The sequence below is a fragment of the Carcharodon carcharias genome, chromosome 16 (assembly GCF_017639515.1).
Source record: "Carcharodon carcharias isolate sCarCar2 chromosome 16, sCarCar2.pri, whole genome shotgun sequence".
In the NCBI taxonomy this organism is placed as follows: Eukaryota; Metazoa; Chordata; class Chondrichthyes; order Lamniformes; family Lamnidae; genus Carcharodon; species Carcharodon carcharias.
The window spans coordinates 8,582,120-8,599,411 of NC_054482.1; the positions used below are offsets into that span (position 1 = coordinate 8,582,120).

At 43.6% G+C, this 17,292-nt stretch overlaps 1 protein-coding gene across 2 annotated transcripts in view; it reads right to left on the bottom strand.

Annotated features, from left to right (window-relative positions):
• gpsm2 (G protein signaling modulator 2) overlaps positions 1–17,292 on the bottom strand; it is an 83,635-nt gene that overhangs the window by 43,737 nt on the left and 22,606 nt on the right. For both annotated transcript variants that reach the window (XM_041208832.1, XM_041208833.1), the window contains exons 3-4: positions 8,891–9,112; positions 6,310–6,445 (exon numbers count right to left, since the gene is read on the bottom strand). In XM_041208832.1, the coding sequence (XP_041064766.1) occupies positions 6,310–6,445; positions 8,891–9,112 (358 nt within the window). The remainder of the gene's footprint in view (positions 1–6,309; positions 6,446–8,890; positions 9,113–17,292) is intronic.

The window sequence follows — 17,292 nt, forward strand, 5'->3', positions numbered from 1 at the left end:
GGAAGGAAAGAAGGAGGAGTGGAGGTATTGTTTAAGGAGAACATTGCAGTGCTGGAGAAAGAGGATGGCCCAGAGAGTTCAAGGACAGAATCGATTTGGCTAAGGAACAAAAAGGGTGCAATTACATTGCTCGGTGTAGTTTATAGATCACCAAACAGTGAGAAAGACATAGAAGAAATCTGCAGGGAAATTACTGAGAGGTGCAAGCATTAAAGAGCAGTTATAATGGGTGACTTTAATTATCCAAATGTAGACTGGGACAGTGGTAGTGTAAAGGAGAGGGGCAAAAATTCCTAGATTGTGTTCAGGAGAATTTTCTACAGCAGTAGGTGCCCAATCCAACAAGAAAAGACACACTGTTGGAACTGGTTCTTGTAAATGAGGTGGACCAAGTAGATAAAGTGTGTCAGTGGGAGAACATTTAGCAGACAGTGATCATTGCATTGTACGTTTTAGAACAATGACAGAAAAGGACGACAGGCAATCCAGAGTAGGAATAATTAACCGGACTAAAGCCGACTTCGATGGGGCAAGAACAGAGCTGGGCCAGATAGATTGGAACGAAAGACTGGTGGGAAAAACTGTAGCTGAACGACGGGCTACCTTCAAAAAAGAATTGGTTTGGGCAGTCAAAGTATATTCTATCAAAAGGGAAAGGTAGGGAAATAAATCCAGAGCTCCCTAAATGAAAAGGAGATGAAATTAAGATAAAGAAGAAAAAGTGTGCTTATGACAGATGTCAGTTAGAAAGTACAACTGAGAACCAAGAGGAATACAGAAGGTTCAAAGAGGAGGTGAAAAAGCATATTAGAGAAGCAAAGAGGGATTATGAGAAAAGACTGGCAGCCAACATAGAGTGGAATCCCAAAGTCTTCTATAGGCATATAAACAGTGAAAGGGTAGTAAAAAGAGGAGTAGGGCCAATTAGGGACCTAAAAGGGAATTTACACATGGACGGAGGGGCCATGGCTGAGGTACTAAATGAATATTCTGCATCCATCTTTACCAAGGAGGGAGATGCTACCCAGGCTAAGGTGCCAGATGAGGAAACTCCGTCACTAGAAGACTTCAAAATAGATAAGGAGGAAGTGCTGAATAGACTGTCGATACTTAAAAGTTGACAAAGCACCAGGACCAGATGAGATGCATCCAAGGATATTGAAGGATGTGAGCAGAAATTGCAGGGGCACTGGCCATAACCTTTCCGTCTTCCCTAGACTCAGGGGTGGTGCCAGAGGACTGAAGAATTGCAAACATTGCACCCTTGTTCAAAAAAAGTTGTCAGGATAAGCCCAGCAATTACAGACCAGTCAGTTTAACTTCAGTGGTAGGCAAGATTCTAGAAACAATTATTCAGGATAGAATTGGTAGTCACATAGAAAAATATGGATTGATAAGGAAGAGTCAGCATGGATTTCTAAAGAGGAAATCACGTTTAACTAACTTGGAGTTTTTTTGAGGAGGTAACAAAAAAGGTCGATGAAGGTAATTCTATTGGTGTGCTGCACACGGACTTTCAAAAGGCATTTGATACAGTGCCACACAACAGACTTGTGAGAAAAGTTATTGCTCATGGAATAAAAGGGACAGTAGCAACAGGGATGCAAAATTGGCTGAAAATTAGGAAGCATAGAGTAATGATAAATGTATATTTTTCAGGCTGGAGGAAGGTTTGTAGTGGAGTTCCCCAAGGGTCAGTATTGGGGTCCTTGCTTCTCATGGTATATATTAACGATCTAGGTCTTGGGGCAGGATTTTACCGCTGGCGAGCGGGGGCGGGGCCCACTCACCAACATGGAATGATGTTGGGCGGAACTCTTGATGTCACCCCACCCCATTTAAATTTTCAGGAAGGCGGGGGCACAGCAAAATCAGCTGTGTGCCCACCGACCTGTCAATGGTCAGCATTTAAAGGACCTGCCCATCCAACCACCGACGGGATGAGTTTTCATGTAGAGTTTTAAAAATTTTAGTAAAGTTGTTATGGAAATTATGAACATGTCACATGAGGGGACATGTAAGGGAATTTTTTTTTTCTATTTCTAATATTTTGAAAGTAGAGCCGATCTCCCTGAGGCAACACTTAGCCTCAGGGAGATGAGTGTGCTCTTTCGCGCGCATGCAAGAAAGGGCACATTCTTGTTTTCAGGGGCTCTCCCCCCTGCCCGCACAGAGAGCACATAGCGCTATGTGCTCCCCTGCAGACGTCACACTGGGCGGGCCTTAATTGGCCGGCCCACGCAAAATGGCGCCGCCTATCGGAAGTGCGCCCGCATGCACCAGCCCATCAACATCCCTTCCACCCGTTGGGGGAAAAATTCTGTCCTTGGTGTGCAGAAGACAATTTCAAATTTGCAGATGATACAAAGTTTGGGAGTGTTGTGAACTGTGAGGTCGACAGTGCGGAACTTCAAGAGGACATAGGCAAGTTGGTGGAGTGGGCAAGTGTGGTTGAGGCAGGTTCAATCGAGGCATTCAAGAGGGTATTAGATGATTATTTGAATAGAAACAATGTGCAGAGGTACAGGGAAAAGGCAGGGCAATGGCACGAGGTCGTAATGCTTATTTGGAGGGCCGGTGCAGACATAAAATAAAATCTGTCGTTCTGAACCATTTCTTGCAATTCACCCTAACTAGAATAATCAATTATGTTTGGACTAATTCAAATTGTAAGTTATCATTTGATCAAACAAGTTAGTAGCTCTATTTATAAATTTTATATGATTACATTTAGTAAAGTTACAAATATCAGATGCAAATTCAACATTATTTTGTTCCATTAGCATTGAGAAAATTAATGTTCTCCAGATTTAATTCGCAGAGAATGTTAAATCTATACAATTTTCCAATTATATAGATACAGGTATGAAAAAATTCAATAGTCTGATAGAATGTTGGCCTTTATCTCTAGTTAAATGGAAGTTATGTTACAGTTGTGAGTGTTCTAGTTAGATGTCATCCGGAGTATTGCAATCAGGTTTTGGGCACCACACTTCAGGAAGAATATAATGGCCTCAAAGGGGTACAATGCTAATTCACTAGAATGCTACAGGGACTAAAAGGGTTAAATTAGGAGGACATATTGCATAGACTAGGCTTGTTATTGCTTGAATATTAAAAAAAGAAAATAAAGCGGCAATCTCACTGAAATGTTGAGATGATCAGAGGAGTTCATATGGTAGATACAGAGAAAGTACTTGCTCCAGTGGAGAATCTACAAGGGGCATAGCCTTAAAATTAAAGTTAGGCCTATCAGAGAGGATGTCACGAAATACTCCTTCAAACTAAAGGTAATGGAAATCTGGAACTCTTCCCCAAAAAGCTATTGAGGTATTGAGTCAATTGAAAATAGCAAAACTGAGATTAATAGATTTTTGCAAGACAAGGGTAAATAGTAGCACAAATCAAGGCTGCCACATGGCGTTAAGATACAGATCAACCATGATCTAACTGAATGATGGTTCAAGAGACTGAAGACCTTATGACTATTCAACTGGGAAAGATATAACAGCAATGTTTAAACCTATCTTCACTTGATGCCATATGAACATTCCAGCAGAAACACTAATTAGCATTCAGCAGCTGAGACAGAATAGTTGGCTTGCATTTCCTTGTTTTAGAACCCTCAGATACAAAGGAAAAATAACATTTTCTAATATCTACACAAAGCTGTGGAATGAACTACCGTAGTTAGTAATTGAGCCATATCAACATGTAACAACAGGTTAGTGAGGTAGTTGGAAGATAGGGACATGGGGCAGAAGTTTCCCATTGGCGTCCAGGGGTGTGCCCCACACGTGTAAAATGATGTGTGGTGACGTCGGGCGAGCATCCCAACATCACCGTGCGCCATCGTGATATTTCGTTGGGTGGCCGCGCAATGCTCTCCGATGCGTGCCCACCATTAATTAATGGGCCACTTAAGGCCCTTGAAGCACCAATCGATCGCGATTTTTTGGCGCCTGTGCAATCTTCGGGTCAATACACAGGCGTAACGGGCAGGCGGGTAGGCCACATTTGTATAAACCTCATCCACGGGCGGGATAAGAGGGCTCAATGGGGTCACAAGTGTGCTCTGTCAAGTATTGACGTTTCAAAGTTTCTGATACTTGCTTGTGAGATCTGCAATATTTCAAAACGCATACCAGTTGCTTGGTCTGGACTCTGCAGTGAGGAATCTTTTTTGGGCCTACTGGTTTCAGGAAGCCTTCCCCTAGCCTGGGAACAGGAGCTGAACTGTCCACTGAAGGCACCTCCTCTGAGGAGGAAGGGAGGGCACATTCAGCCTCCAGAGGAGCCACCTTTGGAAGGACAGGCAAAGGCACAAGGTCAAGAGGTAGTCCAAGGTGGAAGGGGCCGCAGAAGACACCACTATCCTGCTGCCAGGGTAGACAGGTGGCGAAGAAGCTACCTCAAAATATGTCTGAGGTGCAGTGCCAAAGGAGGCTCCATCTCTCAAGGGAGACGGTCAACTATATCTGTCAGATGATTGGGCCTGAGGTGTGAGCTGTGTGGGTGGACACCCCATGCCAGTGGCTCTGAAGATCACCGCTGCCCTCTACTTCTATGCCTCTGGCTCCTTCCAGGGGTCAGTGGGTGATCTTTGCGGTGTCTCCCAATCAACTGTCCATAGTTATGTCAAGCAGGTTACAGTCAATCCGTTCAGGCGTGCATTGGCCTTCATCTACTTCCGTTTGGACCAGGCAAGCCAGACATAGTGAGCCAGAGGCTTTGCGCGATTGCTGACTTCCCCTGTGTCCAGGGTGCAATAGACTGTACACATGTGGCCATCAAGGCGCCACAGGTGAGCCCGGTGCCTTCGTCAACAGGAAGGGCTTCCACTCCATGAACGTGCAGATGGTGTGTGATCACAGGATGCTGATTCTACAAGTCTGTGCAAGGTACCCAGGCAGCTCCCAGGACACCTACATCCTCAGACACTCCCAGATACCTGGGCTCTTTAGTGCCCGGTTTGATGGATGGCTGCTGGGTGACAAGGGCTATCCCCTCAGAAAGTGACTCATGACACCTCTCTGCCATCCTAGAACAGAAGCTGAGCAGCTTCTAGGTACAATAGCAGCCATGCCAACTTGAAGCTCCCCTCCTTGCGTGTCATCACCCCGACTTTGACATGTCCTGGAGTTCCAGCACTGCGCCTAGGTGCAGCTCCTCCAGGTTGCCCCAAAAACAGTAATGTGGGTCTCAGTGTACTACATGCTGCGGGGGCAGAACCCATCTCTTCACCACCCTCTCAGGCTGACCTCAGCATGGGCAATATCTGCTAGCCCACCAAGCGAAGGACACATGCCGTCACTAATTCAATGCAATCATACACTCAGACTTGGGGAGGGAGAAGGGGGTGGAGAAGGAAGCACAGGGGAAAGCCTACTGGCTGGGTTAAGTAGCCAATGCCAACATGGTACTCACCATTCCTGAACACAACAAATCGTTAAAGCACTAGCGACACTAGATCCAGGTGCATCACACCACATCATGGGAGCTCACCACTTTCGCCACCTCCTCCCAGGCACGTTTGATCATGTGGGGAGGCCTCCTCCTCCTGTCCTGGGGTACCAGGACCTCCCACCGTGCTGCCACCTCCTCGAGGAGAGCAGCAAGGCAATCAATCATCGGAAAAACAAGGGGCACAGTGCCCACCTGCCTGGCCTGCTCACCAGCAGTGCTCTGGCCATAATTCGCAGTCTTGGAAAGGCTGCAGCAACGTTTTAAAAAAAAATAGTCCGCTGGGTCGCCATTGGACCCAGCAGTCATTGCAGACCCGCCGCCACCCGCCCACTCCCGCTGTTCTTGGGAGCCACGATTCACACTGGGTGAGCCTTAATTGGCCCGCCCATGTAAAATGGCAGCGTAGACCCGATCGCGGGCAGCAATCGGATCCATGCCTGCACCACCAGCCAGAAAATTCAGTCCATGGGAATGCAGGAATTCGGAGCACTGATCATGAAGGATAAACAACAACATAAAAATTAGAACAGTGAAAAGGGCTATGTAATTGAAACTGTGCTGGAAAAGTGGGGGAAATGAACAGGATGGAATAAACCCAAATGTAGTGTCCCCATCACTGCCCAGTTCAGATCTGCTTAGTTAGCACTGAGAACTTCTTGGTCTCCATGACTCAGTGTCCCAATGCTCAGTGCAATTACCCACTGAGTCTTTAGAATTATGATTGGATGTATTAACATTTTATTGGCAAAGTAATACTGCAGAATATGCTAAAGCAACTGATCACAAAAGGCACAGAAAAAATGGTTAGCAAGTGAATTACGATCAAGCATATATAACCACTACCTTATCACAGAGTTCTCTGGAAATGTCCAGATGTCTTTGACAGCAAACGACTGCTTCGTCAAAGCGCCCCAAAACCTTGAAAGTATTGCCAAGGTTACCACTAGCTTTAGCTTCTCCCAGTCGATCACCAATTGTTCTGAAAGTTAAATGAACAGTACATTAGAACGAAAAAAAACTGACAAAGCTTTCTGTATCAAATCCTTTGTTCTTGGCATTCATCCCTTAAGCCTTTTCGAGCATGGTGATCAAAATTGTAACATGCAGTAAATCAAAATAATTTATGGCTCCATTTATGGTTTAATGAACCAAATTGGCTGAAATAAAAACAAGTACTATAAAGATATATTCATATCCGAAGAGAGAAAAATTAGGTTAGATTTTCAGGTAAGTATAAGCCATTCATTAGAACCAGTTCTGACCTGTATGGTCCGAGTAGTCCATTATAAAAGCCTTCGCATAGCTTCTGGAAATTCCTAAAGAATTAGTCTAGCTATTTATCCCCAAAAAGGCTTTTTAAACTGCCTCTGCATGTTATCTTAACACTAGACCTATTACTTTCAATGTTATTTCCAGGTATCTTTCTAAGTCTGCAGGTGTTAACTATTCCCTTTATTGAATATGTACTTTGTTTATTTTTTTTGTCAGTATGCAACACTTTTCATGTCAGTAATAGATTTATTAAATAGTAGATTTGCAATTTTGGAATTGATGGAATTTGTTAAACACATTTGATATCCCTTCTGTTCTTCCTGATTAAGTGTCCTCTACAAAGCTAAACAACATTAGTTTTTGAAGTTTTTGCACTAGTGCAGAAAAGCTGCTGGAAATGTACATATCAACTCCATTAGAATTTGAACTGGATTCTAATAAAAGACTAAAGTTTTGGGTACAAAACAACCTTTTCTCTTTTCATATGCTGACATACTAAGGATTTCCAGCTATAATTTTTATTTAATTTTAATCAAATTGCCTCAGATCACTAAAATAAGTTACTAGTTGTTTAACTGTGGTACATGTTGCAACTCAAGCATGTATGGAAGAACAATTTAGGCTTCAAAAAAATTGTAATTGTCACTCTTGACTCAATTCACTTTCAGTCATAAGTTTCGGACACAACCCTCTTTGATTCTCTGCACTCACAGCCAAGATGGGTTACACTGGGCTTTGTACAGTTTAAGGTTTACAATACTTTACAGTATTGACTCTGAGGTAAACTTCTAATGATCACATAAATTACAGTCATGAGGCTCTTATCTACTTGAACAAAATCAAGATGGTAACTAAAATATCTTTGCCAAGAAATTTCCACGAGTTCTCTGGCAGGAGATTAGAAAAACCCCAGAGAAACAACATTAACAGTGAAAAACAGTATTTTACACTTTCTCTCTCCTCCACCCCACCCCCCGGATGGTGTTCCTATACAGCAGGTAATCAAACAAATCCAGTAGATGTTATACCCTCTTATAACTAAAAGAAATAAGTTAATCAGCTTTCCAAGCTTGGGGATTAAAATTTCCCTAACTCAAACAACAAGTTCCTTTCATACCCAGACACAAAACCTGACTTTAATCCTCCCTACTTGGTGGAAACTGGGTGGGCAGTTAAAAATCGTACCTGTGACTTATCCCTTTCGATCTAACTGTGCCCCTGCATGATATATTTTTAACCATCCGTTTCAAGCAGGCAAGCAGAATACCTGCTGGAAGGCATGATGTCGCTTTAAATATGTTGGTCAGGCTCCAATAACATCAACAAGGCAGGAGTAAAATTTTAACTCCAGGTCTGTACAGGGAAAACATTGTTACCTCTCTGCAAGGCTAACCTAGATCCAGAACTAAAATACCTGGAATACAAGTTATTTTAATTGTTCTTTCCATGGGGGCCAAGAGGAGCAAGAGCAGTCCTCCAAGCCCCACAAGGAAATCCTGGGACATGCCAGTTCTAGACTTTACTCTCCTTCCCCACCCCCTCAGTCACAATCATTTTACCCTACCAATCCCCCTCCTAATTAACTACCTTAGAATAGTCCTTCAGGTCTCCTGCAGCAGCCTCTTATTCCACAAAATTCTACCCGCACCCACAGACCACTTTGTTATACCTACTAGGTTCAAGTGGAAAACTAACGGGAAGTGTGCAGATGAGTCTTGAGAGTTAAAATCTCCCAGCCTCATCTTGTCAAGCATTGGATGATTTGTTCCCCACTGGAAGCTAAACAGAAAGCTATATTTTCCTTGAAAGAATGGACTAGATCAAATGTTTGATGGTTAACAGCAAGATTTTAAGCCAGGATCTATATACCAGAATAGTTTGATCCTCCAGTAATATTGTCTGGACTTTCCTCAAATTAGAATGTTTAAAAGATTGCTTTATGATCAGACACAAATAAAAGATGGAAAACATAGCATCTGACACAAGTGACAAAATTAAACTGATATTCTAATGTAAATGCTCATGAGAACAATAAGGAATGAAATTACAGCAGAATGGTTCTTGCAAAATTTCTCCAAAGATTACAAGTAGAAATGAGTGCAATGGCCTTCATATACACGGAGACCCAAAGTGAGGCAGAATGCATGCTTACCTTGCAAGAGTCAAGTCATGATGGTGGTACTCCAGTGCTTTGGAATAATCATGCAAATAAAAATAGGCATTTCCAAGCTGACTGTAGATGGCACTGAGGGTTTTCAGGTCCTCCGTTCCAACTTGAACTGCAGCTTCAAAAAATGATACTCCAGCTCGACAGTCTCCTGTTTTACAGAGTCGTTCACCTTCTAAGGCCAGTTCCAAGCAGGAAGCTTCCATTCTACAAAGTCAAAGAGGTTACAAAATTGTTTCATGAAACCAGATGCATTAGAACAGCCCTAGATTGTAGAAACATAAGGATTGCTTGTTTGGAAAGGTCAAAATGAAAACACATATGAAAAGAATTGTTATTGTAAACAGTGAAGCTAGGGTGACTGGGCAGTCTAAGTGTAATTTTGTATCAATGCACTTCTCCACATTGTAGTTAAATACCATTTCAAGGCCATGATTACTAATGTAGCAAGTTGCATATCAGTCAGATCATCTTTGGAAACAAAAAGGAATTTGCCTACTCAAAAAACGTATGAAGTATTGTGTGTAATAAAAATATCCAAAGGCCTTATTCCACCTTAATGATGATGATTGAATAGTTGGAACATTTTCAGTAGAGATAGCAAGAAATGAAAGTTGTGGGGGGGGGGGAGTGTAATACTAAATTAATAAAAAAGATTCAGTGGCTACACTAGAAGTAGTTCTAAAATGGAGGTCTGCAGCCCCCTAAAGATCTGTAGGGCATTTCTGGAAGTCTGCAAAATACAAAAGAGGAGGCAGGAGCACAGCACAGAGTGGTTTGCTGTTTCACCAAGGATGGGGACACAAAGGATACTCTGACTCTGCAATGAAAAAGGGCCTATCTCACTGATATCTGGAAATAAATACTTGTTTTCTTAAAAGCATTATTAAAATACTCTTATCATGCCATATTATGTATTTAATATAGTATTATAATTTACTTGATAGTCCGTGTTTACTAATCCATTTGAAAAGGGGTCCTTTCAACAGAAAAATTAAGTGAAGGACACTTGGGAGTGTAAGTCTATGCAGTGGCACAGCAGAGCCAGATCAACAATTATGCTCTCTTAGCAGCTTGGTTTTGGTAGTAGCTTCTGGCCAGATAGTTTCTAGAGATGCTAAAACAGCTATTTTCAAATGCTTTAGCCCACCAACTGCACCACTAGCCTGATACAAGCTCAGTGCATCATTACTTTTACTCACCTGCCAGCAATCTCTACTAATCATGACTTATGCTTCAGCTCACCATCATACATTGCTGCAAGTTTCACATCTACATCTCAGTTATTCAAGCACAACAGGTACATCAACCAAAACAACTGCACCACACATGGACACATTTCCCTCTTTCTTGCAGGACAAGGTTCATCTAACTTTTTGTTTTCCCTCCACATGCTGAGACGCAAACATATATGAACATATGAATTAAGAGGAGTAGGCTACTCAGCCCCTCGAGCCTGCTCCACCATTCAATAAGATCATGGCTGATCTGATTTTTGCCTGAATGGGGAACAGGGAAATGGCAGGTAATTTAAACCAATATTTTGCATCGGTCTTCATGTTGGAGGACACTATAAACATCCCAAAGATATCAGATATGCAAGGAGCAAATGGGAGGAAAGATCTTGTAGCAGCCTCTATCACGAGGGACAAAGTAATTGACAAACTAATGGGATCAAAGGCAGACAAGTCACCAGGACCTAATGGCCTGCATCCAAGGGTTTTAAAGAAAGTGGCTGCAGAGATAGTGGAAGCATTGGTTGAAATATTCCAGAATTCACTGGATTCTGGGAGGGTCCCAGCAGATTGGAAAACCACTAATGTGACACCCCTGTCAAGAAGGAAGGGAGACAAAAAGCAGGAAACTATAGGCCAGTCAGCCTAACATCTGTCATTGGGAAAGTGCTAGAGTCCATTAAGGAAGAAATAGCAGGACATTTAGAAAAGCTTAACGCAATCAAACAGAGTCAATATGGTTTTGTGAAAGGGAAATCATGTTTGAAAAATTTGCTAGAGTTCTTTGAGGATATAATAAGCAGAGTTGATAAAAGGGAAACCTGTAGGTGTAGATATATTTCCAGAAGACATTTGATAAGGTGCCACATAAAAGGTTATTGTACAAAATAGGAGCTCACGGTATTGGGGGGTATTAGCATGGATTGAGGATTGGTTAACACACAAGACAGTCAGGTTGGAAAGATGTAACATGCCAGAAGGATCAGTCCTAGGGCATCATTTGTTTACTGTCTATATTAATGACTTGGAGCAGGGGGGCAGAGCTTAACTTATCCAAATTTGCTGATGATACAAAAATAGGTGGGAGGGCATGTTGTGATGAGGACGTAAGGAATCTGCAAGGGGATATAGACGGGTTGAGTGGGTGGTCAAAAACTTGACAGATGGAGTTCAATGTAGGAAAGTATGAGGTCATGCACTTTGGCATGAAGAATCAAAAGGCAGACTATTATTTAAATGGAGACCCCAAAAAAAATTTGCAGCACAGAGGGATCTGGGTGTTCTTGTGCACGAAACACAAAACGTTAGCATGCAGGTGCAGCAAGTAATTAAGAAGGCAAATGGGATTTTGGCCTGTATTGCTGGGGGGTTGGAGTTTAAAATTAGGGAAGTCTTGTTACACTCGTACAGGGTGTTGGTGTGGCCGCATCTGGAGCACTGTGTACAGTTTCGGTCCCCGTATTTAAGAAAGGATATACTGGCATTGGAGGCAGTTCAAAAGAGATTCACTAGGCTGATTCCTGGGATGAAGGGGTTGACTTATCAAAAATGGCTAAACAGGTTAGGCCTTTATTCATTAGAGTTTACAAGAATGAAAGGTGATTTTATTGAAACATACAAGACTCTGAGGGGGCTTTGACAGGGTGGATGCTGAGAAGATGTTTCCACTTGTGGGAGAACCTCGAACTAGGGGACATATTTACAGAATAAGGGGACAATCATTTAAAACTGAGGTGTGAAGGAATTTCTTCTCTCAGGAGGGTAGTGAAGGTCTGGAATTTTCTACCCATTCTCCAAAATTGTGGAGGCTAGATCGCTGAAAGTAATTAAAAAGGAGGCAGTTAGGAGGAGGAAGTGTGTTCAAAAGGTTCATCACGCTCAGAAAAAATTTCTTCTCATCTCAGTCTTAAATGGGAGAGCCCTTATTTTTAAACTGTATCGCCTAGTTCTTGTAGGCACAATTTTATGCATTTGCACGAATTTGTCTTTTTTCCATAAAAATGGATTGGACTAGGTTTAGTGCTACATTTTACCTGAAAAAATCTGTTGTACAAAGAAAACAACTATTCCCTTAACAATGGTTAGCTCACAGTCACTGGCATTGAGAGGTTTCAAAATATTCATCCAATTTTTATAAGTTCAATAAATATTATAGAAGTAGTCATTTAATGGCATTGCATTTCCCTTTAATCTATTTCATCAACTGGAATTGTATTACCATGTATTTAAAGCAATAAGAGCTAGTATCGGATAGGTACCGAAGATCAACTCTCCATAACGCACATATTTTTTGCTTGTCGTCTTTGTTGATTTAATTTTGCCTTTTCTTTTGCAGATTGTATATTACTTTATTTGTAATGAGTTCAAAATAGAAGCTCTTATGGTCTAAAAACATTTAGATTAATAACTTTGAATACATGCAAAATTTGCATTTGGTCACAATAGGTCTAAACGTTAAAGCAGCAGAAACCCTACTTGCCTTTTCACTAGGGAATAGTGCATGGGTAATTTTAAAATACAAAACTGGCAGTGAATTAAACTACATTTATTAAAATTGGTGTTGTATGCAATTTTAGTTGTGTGCAATTTTAGTTTATTTTAGCAGCTAGAAATCTTCTTTAGAGTAACCATATCAGTCAGTTCCTTTGGATTATCATTATAAATGGCAGTTTAATGTGGCTCCTGTCTTTGCTTTTCCCACCGGTGTAAACATTGATGGAACTGAAAATGAAGCAGCTTCAAGTTTCCAGTCAGTATGGTTGGAGTACTCCCAGTTTTACTCACATTCACAATTATGTGTGGCTTAATTCTCCCAAAGCTTCTTAACACTAAGTAAACAATTTTTAAACAGTCAAATGCAAGTAAAACTGCCAGACTACTAATAGTAAGGAAGTGAAAGGTCTTTACCCACAGGTTTGTGATGGCTATGTTTCTATAAAGCCACTTTCACCCTTCTGCTCAAACGAAGAAAGTTAACCACAGACAGTAGAAACCCTCCACTTTTAAAGCTGTTTCTATAAAATAAGTTCCCACATTCAAGGAAGCCTCCCAATTGACAACCTCCATTAGCAATAAAACTGAAACATTACCTTGCTCCAATTTTAAGTTTTTGGAGGGGGCCTGTTTGGAATGGAATCCGCCTCATCCACTCATATATTATCTCCTTTGTCAAAGGGAATGTGACGAGGGAAGATACTCGCAGGCTTGTTACTTGTTTAGTCCTAGCTTGGGTTCTGCTGTGTTGCTGATATGCCATAGAAAGTAAGTGAATGGTTTTCTGAATGGTGGAGGCAAAGTCTTGGTTTGGACTCCTGAAAAAATAGCTCAAAAGCTGCTAGAGTTTATGTTGCTGTGGTCAGTATGAGGGGCTGCCTAGCAATTATCCTCATCTACTACCTACAGTTCTGTTAAAATATTCATTGGCGTCTACTCAGGGTAATTGGGTATCAGATCATCTATTCAGGCATCTTATCATTTGGAAACTAGTTATAAAACATTTAACTTAATTCCAAAAACTGTATAAACCAGTTGCAGTGTAATTTCAATTTATCTAGTCAAAGGATCATAGTGTTTTATGGACGGATCCATTTTTCAAGGTTATTATTCTTAAAAATGAAGAGACATTTTAAGATAGTGGCCCTGTAAATCCATAGGCCTTGGATCTCAACCCTGTGACTAGCCTGCATGAAATTTCTGCTGCTGACTTTACAGGCCTGTTGCCAGTGCATCTGGAGTGAGAGGGGAGTTCCCTGATTTTAAGATTATTGGTGGGAACTCACTCCACTATCAGTGCATCATGAGTACATACTTAGGAAGGTTTGAAAAATATAGTTGTGGAAGGGGGCCGGAATAGGACTGGAACAAGGAATGTTCCACATACCCCATAAAGAGACAGGCATAGCTGGGGCCCATGCGGGTACCCACGCTCCAACAACTCATCGACACCAACACCCATCTAGGACCCTCCACCCCTGCCTGTCCCTCCATCCCCACCCCATCTTCCAATCCCAGCCCCAGCCGTGTATTCACTATACCCCCTGACCTTCCCCTCTCCGATGCTGAACGTTCAGTGCTCAGCAAAGAACTTAGTTTCATATCCCTACGCCCTCACCTTAATGAATTTCGGGCTCGGCACGATGCTGAACTCTTCTTCCGCCGTCTGCGTCTCCGGGCTCACTTCTTTGGGCAGGAGTCCTCTCCCCGTTCAACGGATCCTTTCACCCACCTCCAATATTCTCCCTCCACCTAGACCCCTCCCTCTGGATTCTTACCTTCTCTTGATCGTTTCATTGAGAACTGTCGGCGCGACATTAGTCGTCTCAATTTCTCTGCTCCTCTCACCCATTCTAATCTCTCTCTCGCTGAACTTACTGCACTCCATTCTCTCAGGTCCAACCCTGACATCGTCATCAAACCCGCTGACAAGGGTGGTGCTGTTGTTGTCTGGTGCACTGACCTCTACCTCGCAGAGGCTGAGCGTCAACTCGCAGACACTTCCTCCTACCTCTCCCTGGACCATGACCCCACCACTGAACATCAAGCCATTGTTTCCAGGACTGTCACTGACCTCATCTCCTCTGGGGATCTTCCTCCCACAGCTTGTGGGACCTGATAGTCGCCCAACCTCAGACGGCCCGCTTCTACCTCCTACCCAAAATCCACAAACAGAACTGTCCCGGTAGACCGATGGTGTCAGCTAGCTCCTGCCCCACAGAACTCATTTCTCGTTATGACTCCCTTCTCTTTCCCCTTGTCCAGTCCCTTCCCACCTACATCCGTGATTCCTCTGACACCTTACGTCACATCAACAATTTCCAGTTCCCTGGCCCCAACCACTTCCTCTTCACCATGGATGTCCAATCCCTCTGCACCTCCATCCCCCACCAGGATGGTCTGAGGGCCCTTAGCTTCTACCTCGAACAGAGGCCCGAACAATCCCCATCCACCACTACTCTCCTCCGTCTGGCTGAACTTGTTCTCACACTGAACAATTTCTCCTTCAACTCCTCTCACTTCCTCCAAATAAAAGGTGTGGCTATGGGTACCCGCATGGGCCCCAGCTATGCCTGTCTCTTTATGGGGTATGTGGAACATTCCTTGTTCCAGTCCTACTCCGGCCCCCTTCCACAACTCTTTCTCCGGTACGTTGATGATTACTTCAGTACTGCTTCATGCTCTCGTCGGGACTTGGAAAAATTTATTAATTTTGCTTCCAATCTCCACCCCTCCATCATTTTCACATGGTCCATCTCTGACACTTCCCTTCCCTTCCTTGACCTCACTGTCTCAATCTCTGGTGATAGACTGTCACCAATATCCATTACAAGCCTACCGACTCCCACAGCTACCTTGACTACAGCTCCTCACACCCCGCTTCCTGTAAGGACTCCATCCCATTCTCTCAGTTCCTTCGCCTCCGTTCCGATGATGCTACCTTCAAAAACAGTTCCTCTGACATGTCCTCCTTCTTCCTTAACCGAGGTTTTCCACCCACGGTCGTTGACAGGGCCCTCAACCGTGTCCGGCCCATCTCCCGCGCATCCGCCCTCACGCCTTCTCCTCCCTCCCAGAAACATGATAGAATGCCCCTTGTCCTCACTTATCACCCCACCAGCCTCCGCGTTCAAAGTATCATCCTCTGCCATTTCCGCCAACTCCAGCATGATGCCACCACCAAACACATCTTCCCTTCACCCCCACTGTCGGCATTCCGTAGGGATCATTCCCTCTGGGACACCCTGGTCCACTCCTCCAACACCCCCTACTCCCCAACCCCCACCTATGGCACCACCCCATGCCCACGCAAAAGATGTAACACCTACCCCTTCACTTCCTCCCTCCTCACCGTCCAAGGGCCCAAACACTCCTTTCAAGTGAAGCAACATTTCACTTGCATTTACCCCAACTGAGTCTACTGCATTCGTTGCTCCCAATTTGGTCTCCTCTACATTGGAGAGACCAAACGTAAACTGGGCGACCGCTTTGCAGAACACCTGCGGTCTGTCCGCAAGAATTACCCAAACCTCCCTTTCGCTTGCCATTTCAATACTCCACCCTGCTCTCTTGCCCACATGTCTGTCCTTGGCTTGCTGCATTGTTCCAGTGAAGACCAACGCAAACTGGAGGAACAACACCTCATCTTCCGACTAGGCACTTTACAGCCTTCCGGACTGAATATTGAATTCAACAACTTTAGGTCTTGACCTCCCTCCTCCATCCCCACCCCCATCCCCACCCCCCTTCTGTTTCTTCCCCCTTCCTTTTGCTTTTTTCCAATAAATTCTATAGATTTTTCTTTTTCCCACCTATTTCCATTATTTTAAAATATTTTTAAATCTTTTATGCTCCCCCCACCCCCACTAGAGCTATACCTTGAGTGCCCTACCATCCATTCTTAATTAGCACATTCGTTTAGATAATATCACCAACTTCGACACCTATGTGTTCTGCCGTCTGTGACATCTTTTGATGATCTGCTTCTATCACTGCTTTTGCCTACAACCACACCACCCCCCTCCACTTCTCTCCCCCCACCCAACTCTCCACCCACCACCACCACCTTAAACCAGCTTATATTTCAACCCTTCCTGGGATTCACCTAGTTCTGTCGAAGGGTCATGAGGACTCAAAACGTCAAGTCTTTTCTTCTCCACCGATGCTGCCAGACCTGCTGAGTTTTTCCAGGTAATTCTGTTTTTGTTTTGAAAAATATAGTGCTAGGCAGCCCCTCATACTGACCACAGCAACATTAAATAGCTCAAAAGCTGCTAAAGTTTTTCAGGGGTACAAGCCAAGACTTTGCTTCCATCTTTCAGAAAACCATGCACTTGCTTTCTATGGCATATCAGGAACACAGCAGAACCCAAGCTAGGACTAAACAAACACCAAGTCTGCGAGTTCCCTTCCCCCATCACATTCTCTTTGGCATGGGAGATGGGTAGGACTTTGCCCTGGGGGGGGGTGTCAGTTGGGAAGCCAACCGCCACACACGGGCGGGCCAATTAAGGTCCACCCAGCCTAACACATAACGAAGGGGCAGGTGCTCAATGTCTGCCGGGTCCAATGGCGACCCGGTGACTGATTCAAACGCGGCCTCGGCAGCCCTTGGAAGGCTGATACCGAAGGACACGGAAGTCATGATGGACATCATTG